This window comes from Thamnophis sirtalis, unplaced genomic scaffold (genome assembly GCF_051295495.1).
Source record: "Thamnophis sirtalis isolate CommonGarterSnake01/CBP01778 unplaced genomic scaffold, rThaSir2_p1.2 scaffold_8, whole genome shotgun sequence".
In the NCBI taxonomy this organism is placed as follows: Eukaryota; Metazoa; Chordata; class Lepidosauria; order Squamata; family Natricidae; genus Thamnophis; species Thamnophis sirtalis.
The window spans coordinates 62,636,264-62,653,356 of NW_028261388.1; the positions used below are offsets into that span (position 1 = coordinate 62,636,264).

Below are 17,093 nucleotides of genomic sequence, written 5' to 3' on the forward strand. Positions count from 1 at the left end.
AGAAAGATGAAATGATTTGTAGTTTCAAATTCTTTTAAAAAGTAGTTGAACAGCAACAAATGCAATATTTTGCAGCATTGGATTTTTGTTCCTAATGCCTGCAGAAGATCAGGAATTAAAACAATTAAAGAAAACATTGCTGGATGCGTCAACAGGATTTTTTAAAACCTTGAATCGCTCCTAGAGGAAGTGTTAGGTTTCTTTCGGGTGGGGTGTACCGTAAAGCAACAATTATTTCTCCTTTATATTGCAGCCCAATATCAGTGGCAATCTCCATCTAAAACAAGAAAGTAAAATAGAAGAAAGTCTTGTTTAATAAATATTCACCTTCACTTTTAGAACATGTTGCACATTATTTTAAGGTGTACTAATTACAAGCAGAACAATCTAAAAGACAAGTATACAGATGAAGATGAGCTTCAAATGACCAAACCTCTACCTCCTACACTCTATGAGCTTCCAGCAAAAAAGTAGGTAGTTTTTTTTATTTCTTTAAAATTGTCATAAAATTGAGTTCAACCCACTCAAAGTTTTTCAACAGTTCTTTTATTCTTGTGTTATTCAAACAAAAAGCAAGGCAAGTATGCAATTAAGCTTGTGTGTGTGTGTGTGTGTGTGTGTGTGTGTGTGTGTATCAGTGGTGGGTTTCTGCTGGTTCGCATCGGCTCGGGAGAACCGGTTGATGAAATTTACCAATCTGGTGAGAGGAGATTCGACTGGTGGATCTGGAAGTAACTTCCGGAACACCTGCCTCGGCCCTGTCACTTGCTCGCTCACCCCTGCCCATCCGGAAGCCACTCCATCGCTCACTCCCCTGCCCATCTGCACTATCCTAGCCCCACCCACCGCTCACTGATTGGCTGGCTCACCAATCGCCCCGCTCTAAGAACCCTATCTAAACCCATTACCTTTTTTCCTGCTTGGCTTTCTATTGCTGCTTGCTGACTCCGAGGAGGTACGTAAGCTGCAACTAAGTGCGGGGCAGGGGGGGGGGGCGGAGGCATCCGGTGACCTTTTGCAGCCTTGCAAGGATCCCAGGCTCGCTTATAGCACAGGGCCTCATGGCTGCCAGAAAGCACGGGTGTGGGGGTGGGGATGGTGGCGGCGGCTTACGCGGCATGGCCGCCATCTTTGAAAAGTACGGGGACCTCGCAAGGCCTTTGCAAGGTCCCTGGGCTTGTCTAAAATGCCTGGCCACCAGAAAGCACGGGCGCAGGGGTGGGGACAGCGGTGGGAGCTTACACGGCATGGCCGGTCTCCTAGGACCTCCTAGGCACCAGCCGCACCACGCAAACTACCGTTCGTCTCCCTGTGCTCAGAAAAGCAACTCCGGGAAGGTTCTTTGGTGGCTGCAGACATCCTAAAACCTGCCTGCTAGCAAAGGACTTACCTGGGCTTCCTTTTCTGAGCACGCAGAGACAGGCAGTATTTTGTGCTGTCTGTCTCCCCATGCTCAGAAAAGCAACTCCGGGAAGGTGTTTTGGTGTTGGCAGGCCTCCAAAAACCTGCCTGCTAGCAAAGGACTTACCCGGGCTTCCTTTTCTGACTACGGGGAGACGGGAGGTATTTTGCGCCATTTGTCTCCCCATGCTCAGAAAAGCAACTCTGGGAAGGTGCTTTGGTGGCGGCAGGCATCCTAAAACCTGCCTGCTAGCAAAGGACTTACCCAGGCTTCCTTTTCTGAGCACGGGGAGACAGGCGGTATTTTGTAATGAGGTGTCCTGGGTGCTCTCTGAGCTTGGTGCAGACGTTTCATTACCAAACTAGGTAACATCATCAGTGCTAGAAGGGAGTGGGGTTGGGGGGAGTGGAGGAGAAAGATAGGAAAAATAGGAGAGAGGAAGAAAGAGGAGGTGGAGGATAGTGGGATCCTTGCTGCTTTCTGAGCTTGATGGTTTTCTTACAGACCTTTCATTACCAAACTAGGTAACATCATCAGTCCAGTGGAGTGGGGTTGGATGGGGGAGGAGGAGAAAGATAGAAGGGGAACAAGGAGAAAGAGAAGGAGAAAGAGGAGGTGGAGGATAGTGGGATCCTTCCTTGCTGCTTTCTGAGCTTGGTGGTTTTCTTACAGACATTTCATTACCAAACTAGGTAACATCATCAGTGCGAGAAGGGGATGGGGTTGTGGGGAAAGGAGGAGGAGGAGAAGTAGAAGGACAAAAGGATAAGGGGGGGAGAAGACTGTGGGGTCCTTTGGTGTTCTCTGAACTTGGTGGTTTTCTTGCAGGCATCTCATTACCCAACCAGGTGTCATCATTAGTGCTAGAAAAAATGGGGTATACAGAGAGGAGGAGGAGGGTGACGACTGTGTGGTCCTTGGTGCTCTCTTAGCTTGCTTGTTTTCTTCCAGATGTTTCATTACCCAAACCAGGTATTATCATCATCATCAGTGCTAGAAAGAGTGGGATATATTGAGAGGAAGAGGAGTGGGGGGGGAGAGACGGCAGCGGGGTCCTTGCTGTTCCCTGAGCTTGGTGGTTTTCTTGCAGACATTTCATGACCCAGCTAGGTATCTCACACCAATGACAATAAAATATCTGCAAGCAAACCTCGAGACCACAGGGCATTTATTTCTTCATTTATTAAATTTATATGCCTCCTGCCTCGTGGTCATCACAAATTCCTCATCAGGACCTTCCACAATGACTGGCCTCAGAATTACATCTCCACAATCCCAAATTTTATTTATTGTGTGTAGAATATTTTAATGGTTTTATTTTAATTTATTGTGTATAGAATATTTTAATGGTTTTATTTTAATTTATTATGTATAGAATATTTTAATGATTTTATTTTAATTTATTGTGTGTAGAATATCTTTTTTTAAAATCATTTTTAGGGAATTTTTATTTTTTAATTGTTTATAGAATGTTTATTACAAGAAATGTTATTCCTTTTTGCAAATGTTTTATTTGTGATGCAATATGTTGCTTTTAAGTGTACAGGTTGGTGCATGGTTTATGTGTCTCAAGGTGGCTGCTTTACTATGGGCAGGCCAGGTTGGTGCAAGGCAGCTTTGCCAGATTTTGTGTGTTTCTGTGATACCTGGTTGTTTAGGTAATTGTGAGTTGGTTGCTAGTTGTGTGAGCTTCCTGGTACCGTCCTTTATAATTTCCCACAATGCCTTGATGGTTTTTATTCCAGTGGCTTTGTCTTTCCTGTTCTTAGGGTTAGGGAAAATGGCAGTTGGACTTACCTGAACTGCATGTTTCGACGAGAAGTGTGGGAGGAGTAACCATCGGGTATTAACCTAATCTGATTGCCTATTGGAGATTGAGGAAATCTTTGGAAGCCACACCTCCTGCTGCTCCCGTGGCCACCCAGTTTAACCGAATGTCTGGACGGCATCTGAAAGGAAGCAAAAAGAAACAGCCAACACCAATTCTTCCTAGCCGTTGCTTGAACCTGGACGTGCTCAGGCCCTACTTCACAGCGCGGGGCGCCATAAAGGGCGGGAAGTGACTCCTCCCACACTTCTCGTCGAAACATGCAGTTCAGGTAAGTCCAACTGCCAGTTTCCGAAGAGAAGGTGTGGGAGGAGTAACCATCGGGACATACCAAAGTTAGTTGTCCTGGGAGGGAATGGACGGGCCTGAGCCCCCTTATGAGTCCAGGACGCCCTGAAGGACCCTCCTGCCGAAGGCGGCGTCCGCCGAGGCGTAGGCATCCAATCTATAGTGCTTAATGAAGGGAGACAGGGAGGCCCAGGGGGCCGCTCGACAAATCTCTTCTAGGGGAGCCTGGGAAGACCAGGCGGCTGAGGTGGCAGCACTTCTGGTGGAGTGTGCTGTGATACCCTGTGGGACCTGAAGACCCCGAGCCTGATAGGCCTGTGAGATGGCCGCTCTGATCCATCTTCTGATGGTGGCCGAGGAGACCTTAGCCCCTCGGGTGGAAGGCTGGAAGGACACGAAGAGGGCCTCTGATCGTTGAAAGGGAGCCGTGCACTTCAGGTAGATGCGTAGGGCTCTTCTAACATCTAACTTATGCCAGGATTTCTCCCTCTCCCCGGAGGGATGGGGACAGAAATCCGGAAGGATGATCTCTAACCCTCTGTGGAAGGGGGAGTTGATCTTGGGCATGAAGGAAGGGTCGAGTCTGAGGATGACCCTGTTATCTAGGAAGGTGCAGAGGTCTGCTCTGCTGGAAAGGGCGTTGATCTCTGAGACCCTTCTGGCTGAAGTGATGGCTACCAGAAAAACGACCTTAAGGGTCAGAAGCTGGAGGGAAACCTCTTTCAAAGGCTCGAACGGAGCCTCCGTTAGAGCCTGGAGGACCGTGGGAAGGTCCCAGGAGGGGAATCGATGGACCACTGAGGGTTTCAAATTCGCCGCCCCTTTGAGAAAACGCCTGAGAACCGGGTGTTGAGATAAGGGGGGAGCGTTCACCCCCTCTAGGACGGTGGAAAGAGCGGAAACCTGACACCTAAGGGTGCTGGTGGCGAGGCCCTTCTGGTGACCCTCCTGGAGGAAGTCAAGAACCTGCGGAACCGAGGCAGTCGTAGGACAGATGTCTTTACCCTGGCACCAGTCTGAGAAGGCCACCCACGAGGCATTGTAGATGCGGGTAGTGGATTGTCTCCGGGATGCCTCTACCACCTTGATGACCTCCTCGGAGAACTGAGTCTGTCTCAGTTGTTCCCGCTCAAGCGCCAGACGGTCAGATGGAGCCACTCCGGGTCTGGGTGCTCTAGGGATCCCTGGTGAAGCGCCACCTCCCCTGCTGGTATCCTCCAGGGAGGAGCTGTGGACAGGTCCACCAGATCTGCCAGCCAGGGGCCGTGCGGCCAAAAAGGAGCTACCATTATCAGATCTGCCCTCTCCGCTACCACCCTCCTCAGAACCCCGGGGATGAGGGAAAGGGGGGGAAAGGCGTAGAGAAGACCTGGAGGCCAGCTGCAGTGTAGGGCGTCCGTGTCCATGGCTCCCGGGGTTGGGAACCTCGAGATGAACTCCGGTAGCTGGGCGTTGTGCGGCATCGTGAACAGGTCCACCGTCGGATGGCCGAATCTCTCGCAGATCCTGTGGAAGATTGAGGGATGGAGCTGCCACTCTCCGTTGTCGATCGTTTCTCTGCTTAGCCAGTCTGCCTGATGGTTCTCTGTTCCGGAGATGTGCTCCGCTTTGATGGATGCCATGTGTTTCTCCGCCCAGTGACCCAGCCTTGTCGCGGAGAGCCTTGGAGTGGGTGCCTCCTTGTCTGTTCATGTGAGCCTTGGCCGCTACGTTGTCTGTCAGGACTAGGACGTGTTGACCTCTGACCATGTCCTTGAAGTGTCGGAGGGCCAGGTGGATGGCCCTGAGCTCCAACCAGTTGATGTTGTGTCTTAGGTCTGATGGAGTCCACCGACCCTGGGCGATCTGGTTCTCCAGGTGGGCCCCCAAGCCGAAGAGGCTTGCGTCGGTGGTGAGCGTCATCCTTGGTGGATCTCTGAAGAGGCAGCCTCTGTTCAGAGCTGGAGACAGCCACCAGCGGAAGGATAGCAGCACCTGGGGTGATACTCGGATCTTGAAGGTCGCGTCGCTCGTCCCGGCCTTCTGATGTGGTAGCAGGAACTACTAGAGCTCCCTGGCATGCAGTCGGGCCCAAGGGATGATCCCTATGCACGAGATGAACTTCCCCAGGAGCCTGGAAAGGAGAACTACAGGGACAGAGCGTGACTTGTGAACCTCATGAATCATCTTAACGATGCTGTCCTTGCGATCCTGAGAGAGGAACACCTCCCCCGCTACAGAGTCGATAATGGACCCCAGGTGAAGCAGCCTGGTGGAGGGCACGAGGTGGCTCTTCTCCAGGTTAATGGAGAACTCCAGGGATCTGAGAGTGTCGATGGTAGTATTCAGATCCCTTGTAGCCGAGGCAGAGGACCTGGCCAAGACGAGAATGTCATCTAGGTAGCAAAATAAATGGACAGGGAGGGAACGCAGGTGACCAACCGCTGCAGCTAGGACCTTGGTGAAAGTCCTGGGAGCTGAGGCCAACCCGAAGGGCAATTTACGGTGTTCCGGGGCGATCCTGATATGCAGGTATGCCTCTGTAAGGTCGATGGAGGCAAGGAAGTCGCCCGGCCGGATGCCCTCCAGGATGGATTTCAGAGAAGCCATTTTAAATTTACGGTATACCACCCTGGAGTTGAGTAACTTTAGGTCCAGGATGGCTCTCCAACCCCCCGAGCTTTTGGGCACTAGGAAGAGGTTTGAATAAAATCCTGACCCTTTTCCCCCCTCTGGGACCCTCTCGATGTCCCTGATGTCAAGGAGATGTTTAATGGCCTTGGCCTTAAGGGCCCTCTTGTTTGGGTCTGAGGAGGAGGTGAAGGTGCGGAACATACTGGGAGGAAGGGAGCGGAACTCCAGGCGAAGCCCGAGCCTTACCGTCTGGAGAACCCACTCATCCGATGTGATACGCTCCCAGGCATCCACAAACATGGATAGGCGACCGCCGATGGGGTGATCCGGGGTGGGATCACTTGAATCTGCGGAAAGGGTGACCGCCTCCTCCACGAAAGGGCCGCTTCCCTTGGTGTTGGCCCCTGAATCTGTTCTGAAATTGTCTATCCCCCTGCCTTTGAAATCTGGGGTTTTGGTACCTCTGGCCTTGGCTGTCCCCTTCAGGTGGTCTGTAGGATGTCCTCCTAGGGTACGGTGCATGGCGGAAATCCGACCGCTTGTTCGTTGACGGGAGGATCTTCCGCTTGTTCTTATCTTCCACAAGGAGAGGATCCAGCGCCGTCCCGAATAACTTGTCCCCGGTGTAGTCTGCGCCGGTTAGGTGCCACTTCATCCGGGATTCCGCCTGCCAGTGACGTAGCCAGAGTAGTCGCCTAGAAGCCACTGAGGAAGACATAGCATGCGACGCATACTTTACCGCGTCCAAGGTGGCATCCACTGAGAACTGCGTTGCCGCAAGCATCTTGGAGATGTCCTGCAGGAGTTGCACTTCAGAGGCTGGAGTCCTGTCCCTCAGTTGCTCCAGCCACAGGACCGTGGACCTATTAAAAAAGGAGGCAGAGGCAGCCACCCTGATAGCCCAGGTGATGGCCTGGAACGTCTTGCGCAGAACAATGTCTGCTCTCTTATCCTCAGGCTTGAGGCAATTAGCGGTGTCTCCTGCTACGACCGTTGAGGAAGATGCCAAGGTTGCCACCGGGTTATCCACTTCAGGAACCTGCACCCTACCTGAACCGGGAGGCTCTCAGAACATGCCCTCATGCCCTTGTGACCTCAAGACTGGACTACTGTAATGCGCTCTACATGGGGCAGCCCTTGAAGAGCATTCGGAGACTTCAGCTTGTCCAGAATGCAGCCGGGCGAGTGATTGTGGGTGCACCCCGGTACACCCACGTTACACCTATCCTCCGTGAGCTGCACTGGCTGCCTATTGGACTCCGGACGCGCTTCAAGGTGCTAGTCATTACTTTTAAAGCCCTACATGGTATCGGACCTGGGTACTTGAGAGACCGCCTCCTGCCAATTACCTCCCTATGACCAATTAGATCCCACAGATTAGGCCTCCTCTGGAATCCATCTGCTAGCCAATGTCGACTGTCGACCCCCCAGGGGAGGGCCTTCTCTGTGGCTGCTCTGGCCCTCTGGAACGATCTCCCTGTGGAGATTCGGACCCTCACCACTCTTCAGGCTTTCTGCAAAGCCGTCAAGACCTGGCTGTTCCTGATGAGTTCCCAGCCCCACTCGAATTGTTGCGGCTGTTGAGGAGTTTTTAATCTGTTTTTTGTATTTTGTTTTTGTCTTGTTTGTTTTCTTTGTATTATCCCCCTCCCCTATTTGTTTGTTAGCCGCCCTGAGTCCCCCTGGGAATAGGGCGGCATACAAGTTTAATAAACTATAACTATAACTGCTAGCAAACTTTGTGTACCGGACTGTTTGTATGATTATGGACTATGTTATTTCGATTATCCCTTAACTGAAAGACATTGATGACTGACTTCTTAATCGTGTATGACGTGGACTGTTTGATGGACTCTGATACCTCTATTTCCACAAAAGCAGAAGCCTATTTAAACTACAGTGTCTCTGTATGCTGGTTTATGTGTTCTCCAACACCAATCCCACAACGCTTCTCTGAACATACTTGTTCCCCCAACAGGGAGCTTACCTAACTTGGTTATGGGCCCAGGTTATACCAGACGTAGCTAAAGGAGAGTTGGTGTTGATATGCAATACCACATACAGACAGCTGTTTCGTTAGTGATTGTTACTATCCTGGAGAAGATGGCGAGCGACCCATCAACAAGCCTATCAATGATAACCCGGTTGGATGGAACAAACTATGTTTCCTGGTCTATGAAGTGCAGTTTACTTCTGTGTAGGGAAGGTTTATGGGATGCTGTACAGAATCCACTGGATGTAACTGCTTGGAATCCAGATAACGATGATGATGCCAAGAAGATAGCAGATTTTCAGCGATGCAATGAACGGGCGTTGTGTATAATTGGTCTAACACTGAATGACCAACAATTAGTACATATTCATGGAGAAAATTCTGCTGCAAGATGTTGGGAGAATTTGAAGAGGATTTATGTATGTGACACTGTAGGTGCACACATACATCTTACACGCAAACTGTTTAGGGCATGTCTTCTGAAAGGTGGAGATATGTTAGCTCATTTAAACTTTATGAAAGGGGTTTTTCAGAAGCTACATGAAAAAGAATTAATTTTTTCTGAGCTACATCAGGTTTATATCATACTCTCCTCACTGGATGAGAGTTGTGATGTTTTTGTAGCTTCTCTTGAAGTCCTAACCCGTAATGAACTAACATTGACTGACATTACTGCACGACTGTTGGAAGAGTCAAGAAGAAGGATGGAAAGGGAACAACTGAGAGAGAAACCACCACAACATGAGGAGTCACCTTCTACTGCCTATACTGTTCAAAAATGTTTTTCTTGTGGGGCTAAGGGACATATAGCTAGATTCTGTACAAAGGCAAAACTACAGAATGCCGGAAGAGCTAGAAAAAATGCTAATGTCAACTTAGCTATGTCTACTTTGGCTATGTCTAGCAATGCACCAGTAAACCATGATTTCTGGGTTGTTGATAGTGGAGCATCACAGTGCATTGTTAGAGATAGAAAAAGGTTTGTAAAAATGACCACGAGCAAGGAATAAGTATTTTTGGCAAATGGAGGGTGAGGGTGTCTGGTGAAGGTAATGCATATTGTTCATTCCTCAATGAGCAGTTACCAATGTTATATGTGCCTAAACTGATATTCAACTTACTATCGGTTAGGGCTCTGGTTAACATTGGCTATGTGGTAACTTTTAGGAGAGATATCTGTATTATTGAAAAGGAGGGTAACAAGGTTACTGCTATTTTAAATAGCTGTTTGTATATTATACCGGATGGCCAGATGGCTAACACAGCTTATCATAATGTTAAACCCCATGATGAATGTATACATTTACTACATAGACGCATGGGGCACATTAATTTCAAGATGCTGCAACAAACCTTTAAATTGGCAGAAGGAGTAAAAATAAAACCATGCGGAAAATATTTAAACTGCAATGTTTGCAATCAGAAGAAAAGCAAACTTACTCCAGCAAACAGACTGAATGGTTTTAAAACAAAGGAACCTAATGTGTAGTGTTATGATGAGTATGATTGGATATGAATATTGAATGGTACCCATGTAAGGAAGATTAGCATTCCCTTTGGATTATACATAAAGGATGATGATGATGATGATGATGATGATGATAATAATAATAATAATAATAATAATAATAATAATAATAATAATAATAATAATAATAAAGATAAAGTGGACAGTGAACAAACTTGGTTATGGTTAAAAACAGGTACATTAAAGAAAGAAACAGAGTCACTAATCCTGGCTGCGCAAGAACAAGCTATCCGCACAAATGCCATTAAGGCCAAAATCGAAAAATCCTCTGATGATGCCAAATGCAGACTTTGCAAAGAAGCTGATGAAACTGTTGATCACATACTCAGCTGCTGTAAAAAAATCGCGCAGACTGATTATAAATTGCGGCACAATTCAGTAGCACAAATGATCCATTGGAATTTGTGCAAAAATTATAATATTAAAACAGCAACAAACTGGTGGGAACATCAGCCTGAAAAAGTCACCGAAAATCAGATGGTCAAGATCTTGTGGGATTTCCGTATACAAACCGACAAAATACTGGCGCATAATACACCAGACATCACACTGGTTGAGAAAAATAAGGTCACAATCATAGACATCGCAATACCAGGTGATAGCAGGGTCGCCGAGAAGGAACATGAAAAAATCGCAAGATACCAGGACTTAAAAATCGAAATTCAACGACTATGGCACAAACCAGCAGTGGTAATTCCAGTGGTAATTGGCACACTGGGTGCTATTCCAAAAGCACTGGAATTACATTTAAAACAGTTAAAAATTGACAAAATCACCATCAGTCAAATGCAAAAAGCCGCACTGCTTGGATCTGCACGCATATTACGAAAATATGTTACGACGTCCTAGGCCCCTGGGTGGGGCCCGACTAGTAACCAATGCCAAATCCGGCGAAACAACTGGCCGCTGTGATACAATTGTATAATAATAATAATAATAATAATAATAACTGGAATTACATTTAAAACAGTTAAAAATTGACAAAATCACCATCAGTCAAATGCAAAAAGCTGCACTGCTTGGATCTGCACGCATATTACGAAAATACGTTATGACGTCCTAGGCCCCTGGGTGGGGCCCGACTAGTAACCAATGCCAAATCCGGCGAAACAACTGGCCGCTGTGATACAATTGTACAATAATAATAATGATAATATAATGATATTAGAAAATTGTAAGAACAGAAAAACGAACTTGAATATGGTCTGGATTGATTACAAAAAGGCATTTGACTCACTGCCACATAGTTGGATCATAAAATGCTTAGAAACAACTGGCATTAGCAAAAATGTTACATCCTTTACTGAAAAGGCGATGAAACAATGGAGAACTGAGTTGGCAGTAGGGAATGAGATCTACGGAATGGTTAATATCAAGCGAGGAATTTTCCAGGGTGATTCACTTTCACCTCTTCTCTTCATCATCGCAATGATCCCACTATCAGTAATCTTAAAAAAAAAATGAAATTAGGCTACCAAACAGCCAAAGAAGCTGAAAAAATTTCGCATTTACTATATATGGATGATTTGAAACTCTATGGAAAGTCAGAAATAGAAATCCAATCATTGACAAACACAGTCCGAGTATTCAGCACCGATATTTCAACGCAGTTTGGCATGGAAAAATGCGCCACTGTATCCATAAAAAGGGGCAAAATCACTGCATGTGAGGGAATTGAAATGCCCAATGGCCAATTAATTAAATGCAAAGAAAATGAAGCCTACAAATACTTAGGCATTCTGCAGTTGGATAACATCAAGCATGGAGAAGTAAAAACTATTGTCAGGCAAGAGTACACCAACAGAGTTAGGAAAATTTTGAAATCTAAATTGAATGGTGGAACTACAATCAAGGCCATAAATACCTGGGCAATACCAGTTATAAGATACACAGCTGGTATAGTTAACTGGACACAAGCTGATTTGGACCTTTTGGACGGAAAAACCAGGAAACTAATGACAATGCACTACAGTTTACATCCACGTGGTGATACTGATAGACTATATCTGCCCCGAAAATCAGGTGGCAGAGTATTATTACAAGTGAAGCAAACAGTTGAAGAAGAAAAACCTGCACTGGCTGATTATTTAAAAGAAAGTCAAGAACATCTATTAATCGAAGTAAAGAACAAAAATCTACTGAAGGCCCAACAGACGAAACAAGAATACAGAAAAGATGTGATAAAATCAAGAATGGAGAGTTGGCAGAACAAAGCACTGCATGGCCAATTTCTGGAAAAAATAAAAGATAAAATGGACAGTGAACAAACTTGGTTATGGTTAACAACAGGTACATTAAAGAAAGAAACAGAGTCACTAATCCTGGCTGCGCAAGAACAAGCTATCCGCACAAATGCCATTAAGGCCAAAATAGAAAAATCCTCTGATGATGCCAAATGCAGACTTTGCAAAGAAGCTGATGAAACTGTTGATCACCTACTCAGCTGCTGTAAAAAAATCGCGCAGACTGATTATAAATTGCGGCACAATTCAGTAGCACAAATGAGCCATTGGAATTTGTGCAAAAATTATAATATTAAAACAGCAACAAACTGGTGGGAACATCAGCCTGAAAAGGTCACCGAAAATCAGATGGTCAAGATCTTGTGGGATTTTCGCATACAAACAGACAAAATACTGGCGCATAATACACCAGACATCACATTGGTTGAGAAAAATAAGGTCACAATCATAGACATCGCAATACCAGGTGATAGCAGGGTCGCTGAGAAGGAACATGAAAAAATCGCAAAATACCAGGACTTAAAAATCGAAATTCAATGACTATGGCACAAACCAGCAGTGGTAATTCCAGTGGTAATTGGCACACTGGGTGCTATTCCAAAAGCACTGGAATTACATTTAAAACAGTTAAAAATTGACAAAATCACCATCAGTTAAATGCAAAAAGCCGCACTGCTTGGATCTGCACGCATATTACGAAAATATGTTACGACGTCGTAGGCTCCTGGGTGGGGCCCGACTAGTAACCAATGCCAAATCCAGCGAAACAACTGGCCGCTGTGATACAATTGTATAATAATATAATTAAAAAAGAACTAAGTTAGATACAATTAAAGTTTTGATTATTAGGGGGAAAATGTTATGATACAGGATAAAGTCAAATAAAGGAGGGATAAGAATAACAATTCATATATAGATATGGGTATAACATAAGGAAACTGGAAGTAAACTTTAAACAGTGATTTGGAAAGGAGGATTAGAAAAATTTGTTATTAAATATTATGGATGGAAAGATACAGGGTGATAGATGAAAGTGTTTAATCTAAAACTAGTTGGACTTAGTGAAATTTAGTGACAATAGATATGGTTAAATAAACAATTGAAAATGATAATAACGTATACATATGTATTGGTATAACAAGTAGTAATTTGATACAAATATTGAATGGTACCTATGAAAGGAAGATGAGAAATGGTTTGGTTACATATAAAGATTAATAAAAAAGAATTAAATTATGATAATGGGGGTGAAACCTTGGCTCCGGGAGGCTTCCGGTCTGGCGTCACGCCGGAACGAGCTGCTGACAGATTCTCTGTTTGGTTCGCCCGGTCTTTCCACGAGCGTGGCCGTAATAGGCAAGGTCCCTTCGAGGTGCGAGGACCTTTGGAGAGGGGAAACTTCTGTGCAGTGGAGGGTGAAAGGCGATCTCCCCCCACGAAGCAAGAGGCTCCCTCAGAGTTCGTGCAAAAGAGGTCGGCTGATTAATGGCCGACCAGAAGACGTGACTGCCAGCCACTAATAAGGAAGGGAGAGACAGCAGCAGGGAACATAGCGGATCGAATGACGGTAATCACAAGATCTGACTTAAAAGCCTAAATCTAAAAGATAAACAACTTAACTGCAATAAATACAGATACGTGTGTGGGCGCATTTATCTGAAGCGGCTATTAAATACAAACAGAAAACTTTTGTGAAAGCTGATTGACGTAGTGGATAGAGGAAGACTGAGGCTCTGGACTATTTAAATTTGAGGATTAACAGAGGACGAGACGGAGGAGAGAAAGGCAGTCAGCTGGATTTGCCTGCCTGGGAAAAAGGGAAGAAGCTTAATCACAAGGGTTTGAACCAACTTTAAATCACTAAGTACGTGGTGTCATATTACAGCCAGAGACAGCAGAAGGAAAACACTACACTGACAACAGGAAGAGATTGATGGGTGAGTTCTAAATACTTCCTGGCCTCTCCTGCACCCTGTCGTATCACGCTGAAACGTTTCTCTTCCTGACTCTCCCAGATACTATAGAATTAATTGAGCCTATATTTCACAGCCCTGCTCCAGCTTAATTACCTTGTATGTACCCCGGGCTCTGTATAACTACTCAAACAGCATTCAGAAGGTACTAGACTTACACCTTAAAGGGGAAGAGCTGAATCAAAGCAAATGGCAACAAAAATAGTAACTTTAATTAAAGGGAGTAAAAAGCAAACTCCCCTATCTACCCCGGTGAGGGAAAAGTCCCCTGAGGGCAGGCAAGCGGGAGATAAGGCAGCCCCAACCCTACAAGACCAGGTGGTAACAATGGACTCCCTACAAGAGGCAATATTGAAGATGGGTGAAAGTGTCACCAAAGGCCTGGAGGGAGTAAAGAACGAAATGCATGAAGTAAGAAACAATATGGGAAAAATTGAGGAACGTATAGGAGTAATACAAACAGCGCTGCTGAAAAATGAGCAGGAAATTCAAAATGTTAAGGGGAGAACGGAAATAGCGGAAAAAAGGATAGACAAAGTAGAGGACAATCTGGAATCTATAAACTCAAGCCTGGAGGAGGCCATCCTCCAGCTAGAATAAGAGCGATCAGCATATTATTTAAGACTACAAAACGTGGAGGAAGCAAAAGATGAAAACCTCCGGGAGCTGATTGGAGAAATCCTGGGATTAGTCCTCGGCAGGCCGAAAAAAGAGGTTATTAATGATCTGGACGAAGCCTATAGAGTCAATACAGGCTTCGCGAGACGCCACCGGCTTCCGAGGGAGATCCATGTGAGGGTGTTGAGAAGACAGCTGAGAGAGGACATTCTAAGTACAATAAGAGGGGACTCTCTAACATACAAGGGTAAAGAAATTCTCATCTTAAAACAGACTCCACGGAGAGTCAGAGAGAAGAGAAGGAAATACAACTTCCTCTCCACACGTTTAAACAGAGACAGAATCCAGTTCAGATGGCTCCTTCCAGAAGGAATGTTGATAACATGGAGGGAAAAGAAATACCGGATAGATACCTTGGCGAAAGCTCAAGAATTCCAGGAACTTTTACTAGCAGACGATGAGAGATTTAATAAAGAAGGACTTTTAAGACAGGAGGACACTATAATTGAAACTCAACCAGAGGGGCGGGGGCCAGGAGAGGCCAGAGAATGAAAGAGATATGGCAGAGAAGATTCGAGAGCAAGGTCACGCATCGAGACACGATCCAAAGGCGCCCTCAAAGCGAATAACGTGTAAGGGAATTGAAGAATGGGAAACGAATGTACTATCAGCAAATGTAAATGGTCTTAACATAACTTCCAAAAGAAAACGTGTACTGTTGGATCTAGTGAAACAAAAGTTAGATGTAATCTGTCTTCAGGAAACCCACATTAAAGAAAAGTACAATAACCTGTTGGTCTGTCCAAAACTAGGTAAAACATTCTGCTCGTCAGCACAAACCAGAAAAAGAGGAATTGTGATGTATATAAAAGAATGGTTGAACCCCAAATTAATACATGCAGACAAAGACGGTAGGGTATTAATGGTGGAGATAATTAATGGTGGGAAAATTTTTTTACTAGTTGGAATCTATGCCCCAAATCAAAAACAAGAGAGATTTTATATTAATCTATATAAGAGGATAAATGAAATAGAGTGGCAAAATATATGTATTCTAGGGGATTTCAACGCTATAGCAGACGGTAAGATGGACTATAAGGGTACTCACAAGAAAAGCACAAGAAGGAAACTACCGTCTGCCTATGTAAATATGGTGAAGGATTTAGATCTTTATGATGTCTGGCGAGCAATGAATGACAAGATGCAACAGTACACGTTTTACTCCCATCCACATAATTCATGGTCCCGTATCGACATGGTTTGGTCAAACTCGGATCTACTCATGGATACTGTAAATATTGAAATAACAACCAACAAGTGGGCCGACCATCACCCAGTCTTATGGCAATGGAAAGGGAAGGCAAGGATAAAAGCTAGGTGGACATTAAACCAGAACATACTACAAGAGAAACAATTTGTACAACAAATAGAAAAGGAATTGGGCTACTTCTTTAAAGAAAACTGTAAAGAGCAGACCTCAATACAAAATGTTTGGGACACGATGAAGGCAGTTGTGAGGGGAATATCTATAGCCTATATAATAAGAAGAAACAAAGTGCACAGGGAAAAACTTAATACACTGAACAAAGAATTAAGAGAGACGGAACTGCTGACCCAGAAAGAGCCAGAAAATAGTAGACACAGGGAAAAAGGAGAGTTAATTAAACACCAAATAAATTTGATCTCTCAAGAGGAAATAGCACAAAACATTAAGAGAATGAAGCAGAATCATTTTGAACATGCAAATAAAACTGGGAGATGGTTGGCCCACAAAATAAGAAAGGAGAAGGTCAAAAGAATTATTAAACAACTGTGTGACGAGGAGGGGAATTTGAAACAAGAAATAGGAGAAAAGAAAAAGATAGTACAGAACTATTATAGGAAACTATATAAACAAAACGAAATTAATGAACAAGACATTAGAAAATACCTTATAAAGCAGAAGCTTCCAGTCTTGTCGGAGGAGATGAGAGAGATGCTCGATAAAGAAATCACACAAGAAGAACTGAAAAAGGCCATTCAAAAACAAAAAAACAATAAAACACCTGGGCCGGATGGGCTTCCGTCGGAAATATATAAAAAACTTCAAAATACCATACAAGACAAATTATTAGAACTATGTAATGAGGCACTACAAAATGGTAGGGTCCCAAAATCATGGGGGGAAGCTTACATCACCCTAATACCAAAGGAAGAGGCGGACAGTAGCAAGGTCCAAAATTATAGACCCATATCCCTGTTAAATGCAGATTACAAAATTTTTGTATCAATATTGGCGGAAAGACTAAAAATAATATTAAATCAAAGTATCCATTCGGATCAAAACGGCTTTCTCCCAAAAAGACATATTAGAAACAATACAAGAATAATAATTGATACCCTGGAATTCTATCAAACAAGATCCGAGAAACAACTCGCATTAATCTTTGTCGACGCTCAGAAAGCCTTTGATAACCTAGATTGGAACTTTCTAATCACTCAACTAAAAATGATGAAATTTGGCGACAAATTTATTAAGATTATAGAATCTATATATTCACGGCAATCTGCAAATATTATAGTCAACGGGGAACTAACGGAGAGGATACAAATTGGAAAGGGTGTTAG

General features: G+C 44.7%; 1 protein-coding gene across 5 annotated transcripts in view; it reads right to left on the bottom strand.

The window, feature by feature from the left end:
* SYTL5 (synaptotagmin like 5) overlaps positions 1-17,093 on the bottom strand; it is a 173,846-nt gene that overhangs the window by 15,626 nt on the left and 141,127 nt on the right. For 4 of the 5 annotated variants that reach the window (XM_087721796.1, XM_087721797.1, XM_087721799.1 and 1 more), the window contains exon 14: positions 169-277. In XM_087721796.1, coding sequence (XP_087577922.1) covers positions 169-277 — 109 coding nt within the window. The remainder of the gene's footprint in view (positions 1-168; positions 278-17,093) is intronic. The other variant, XM_087721800.1, reaches the window with a different exon arrangement.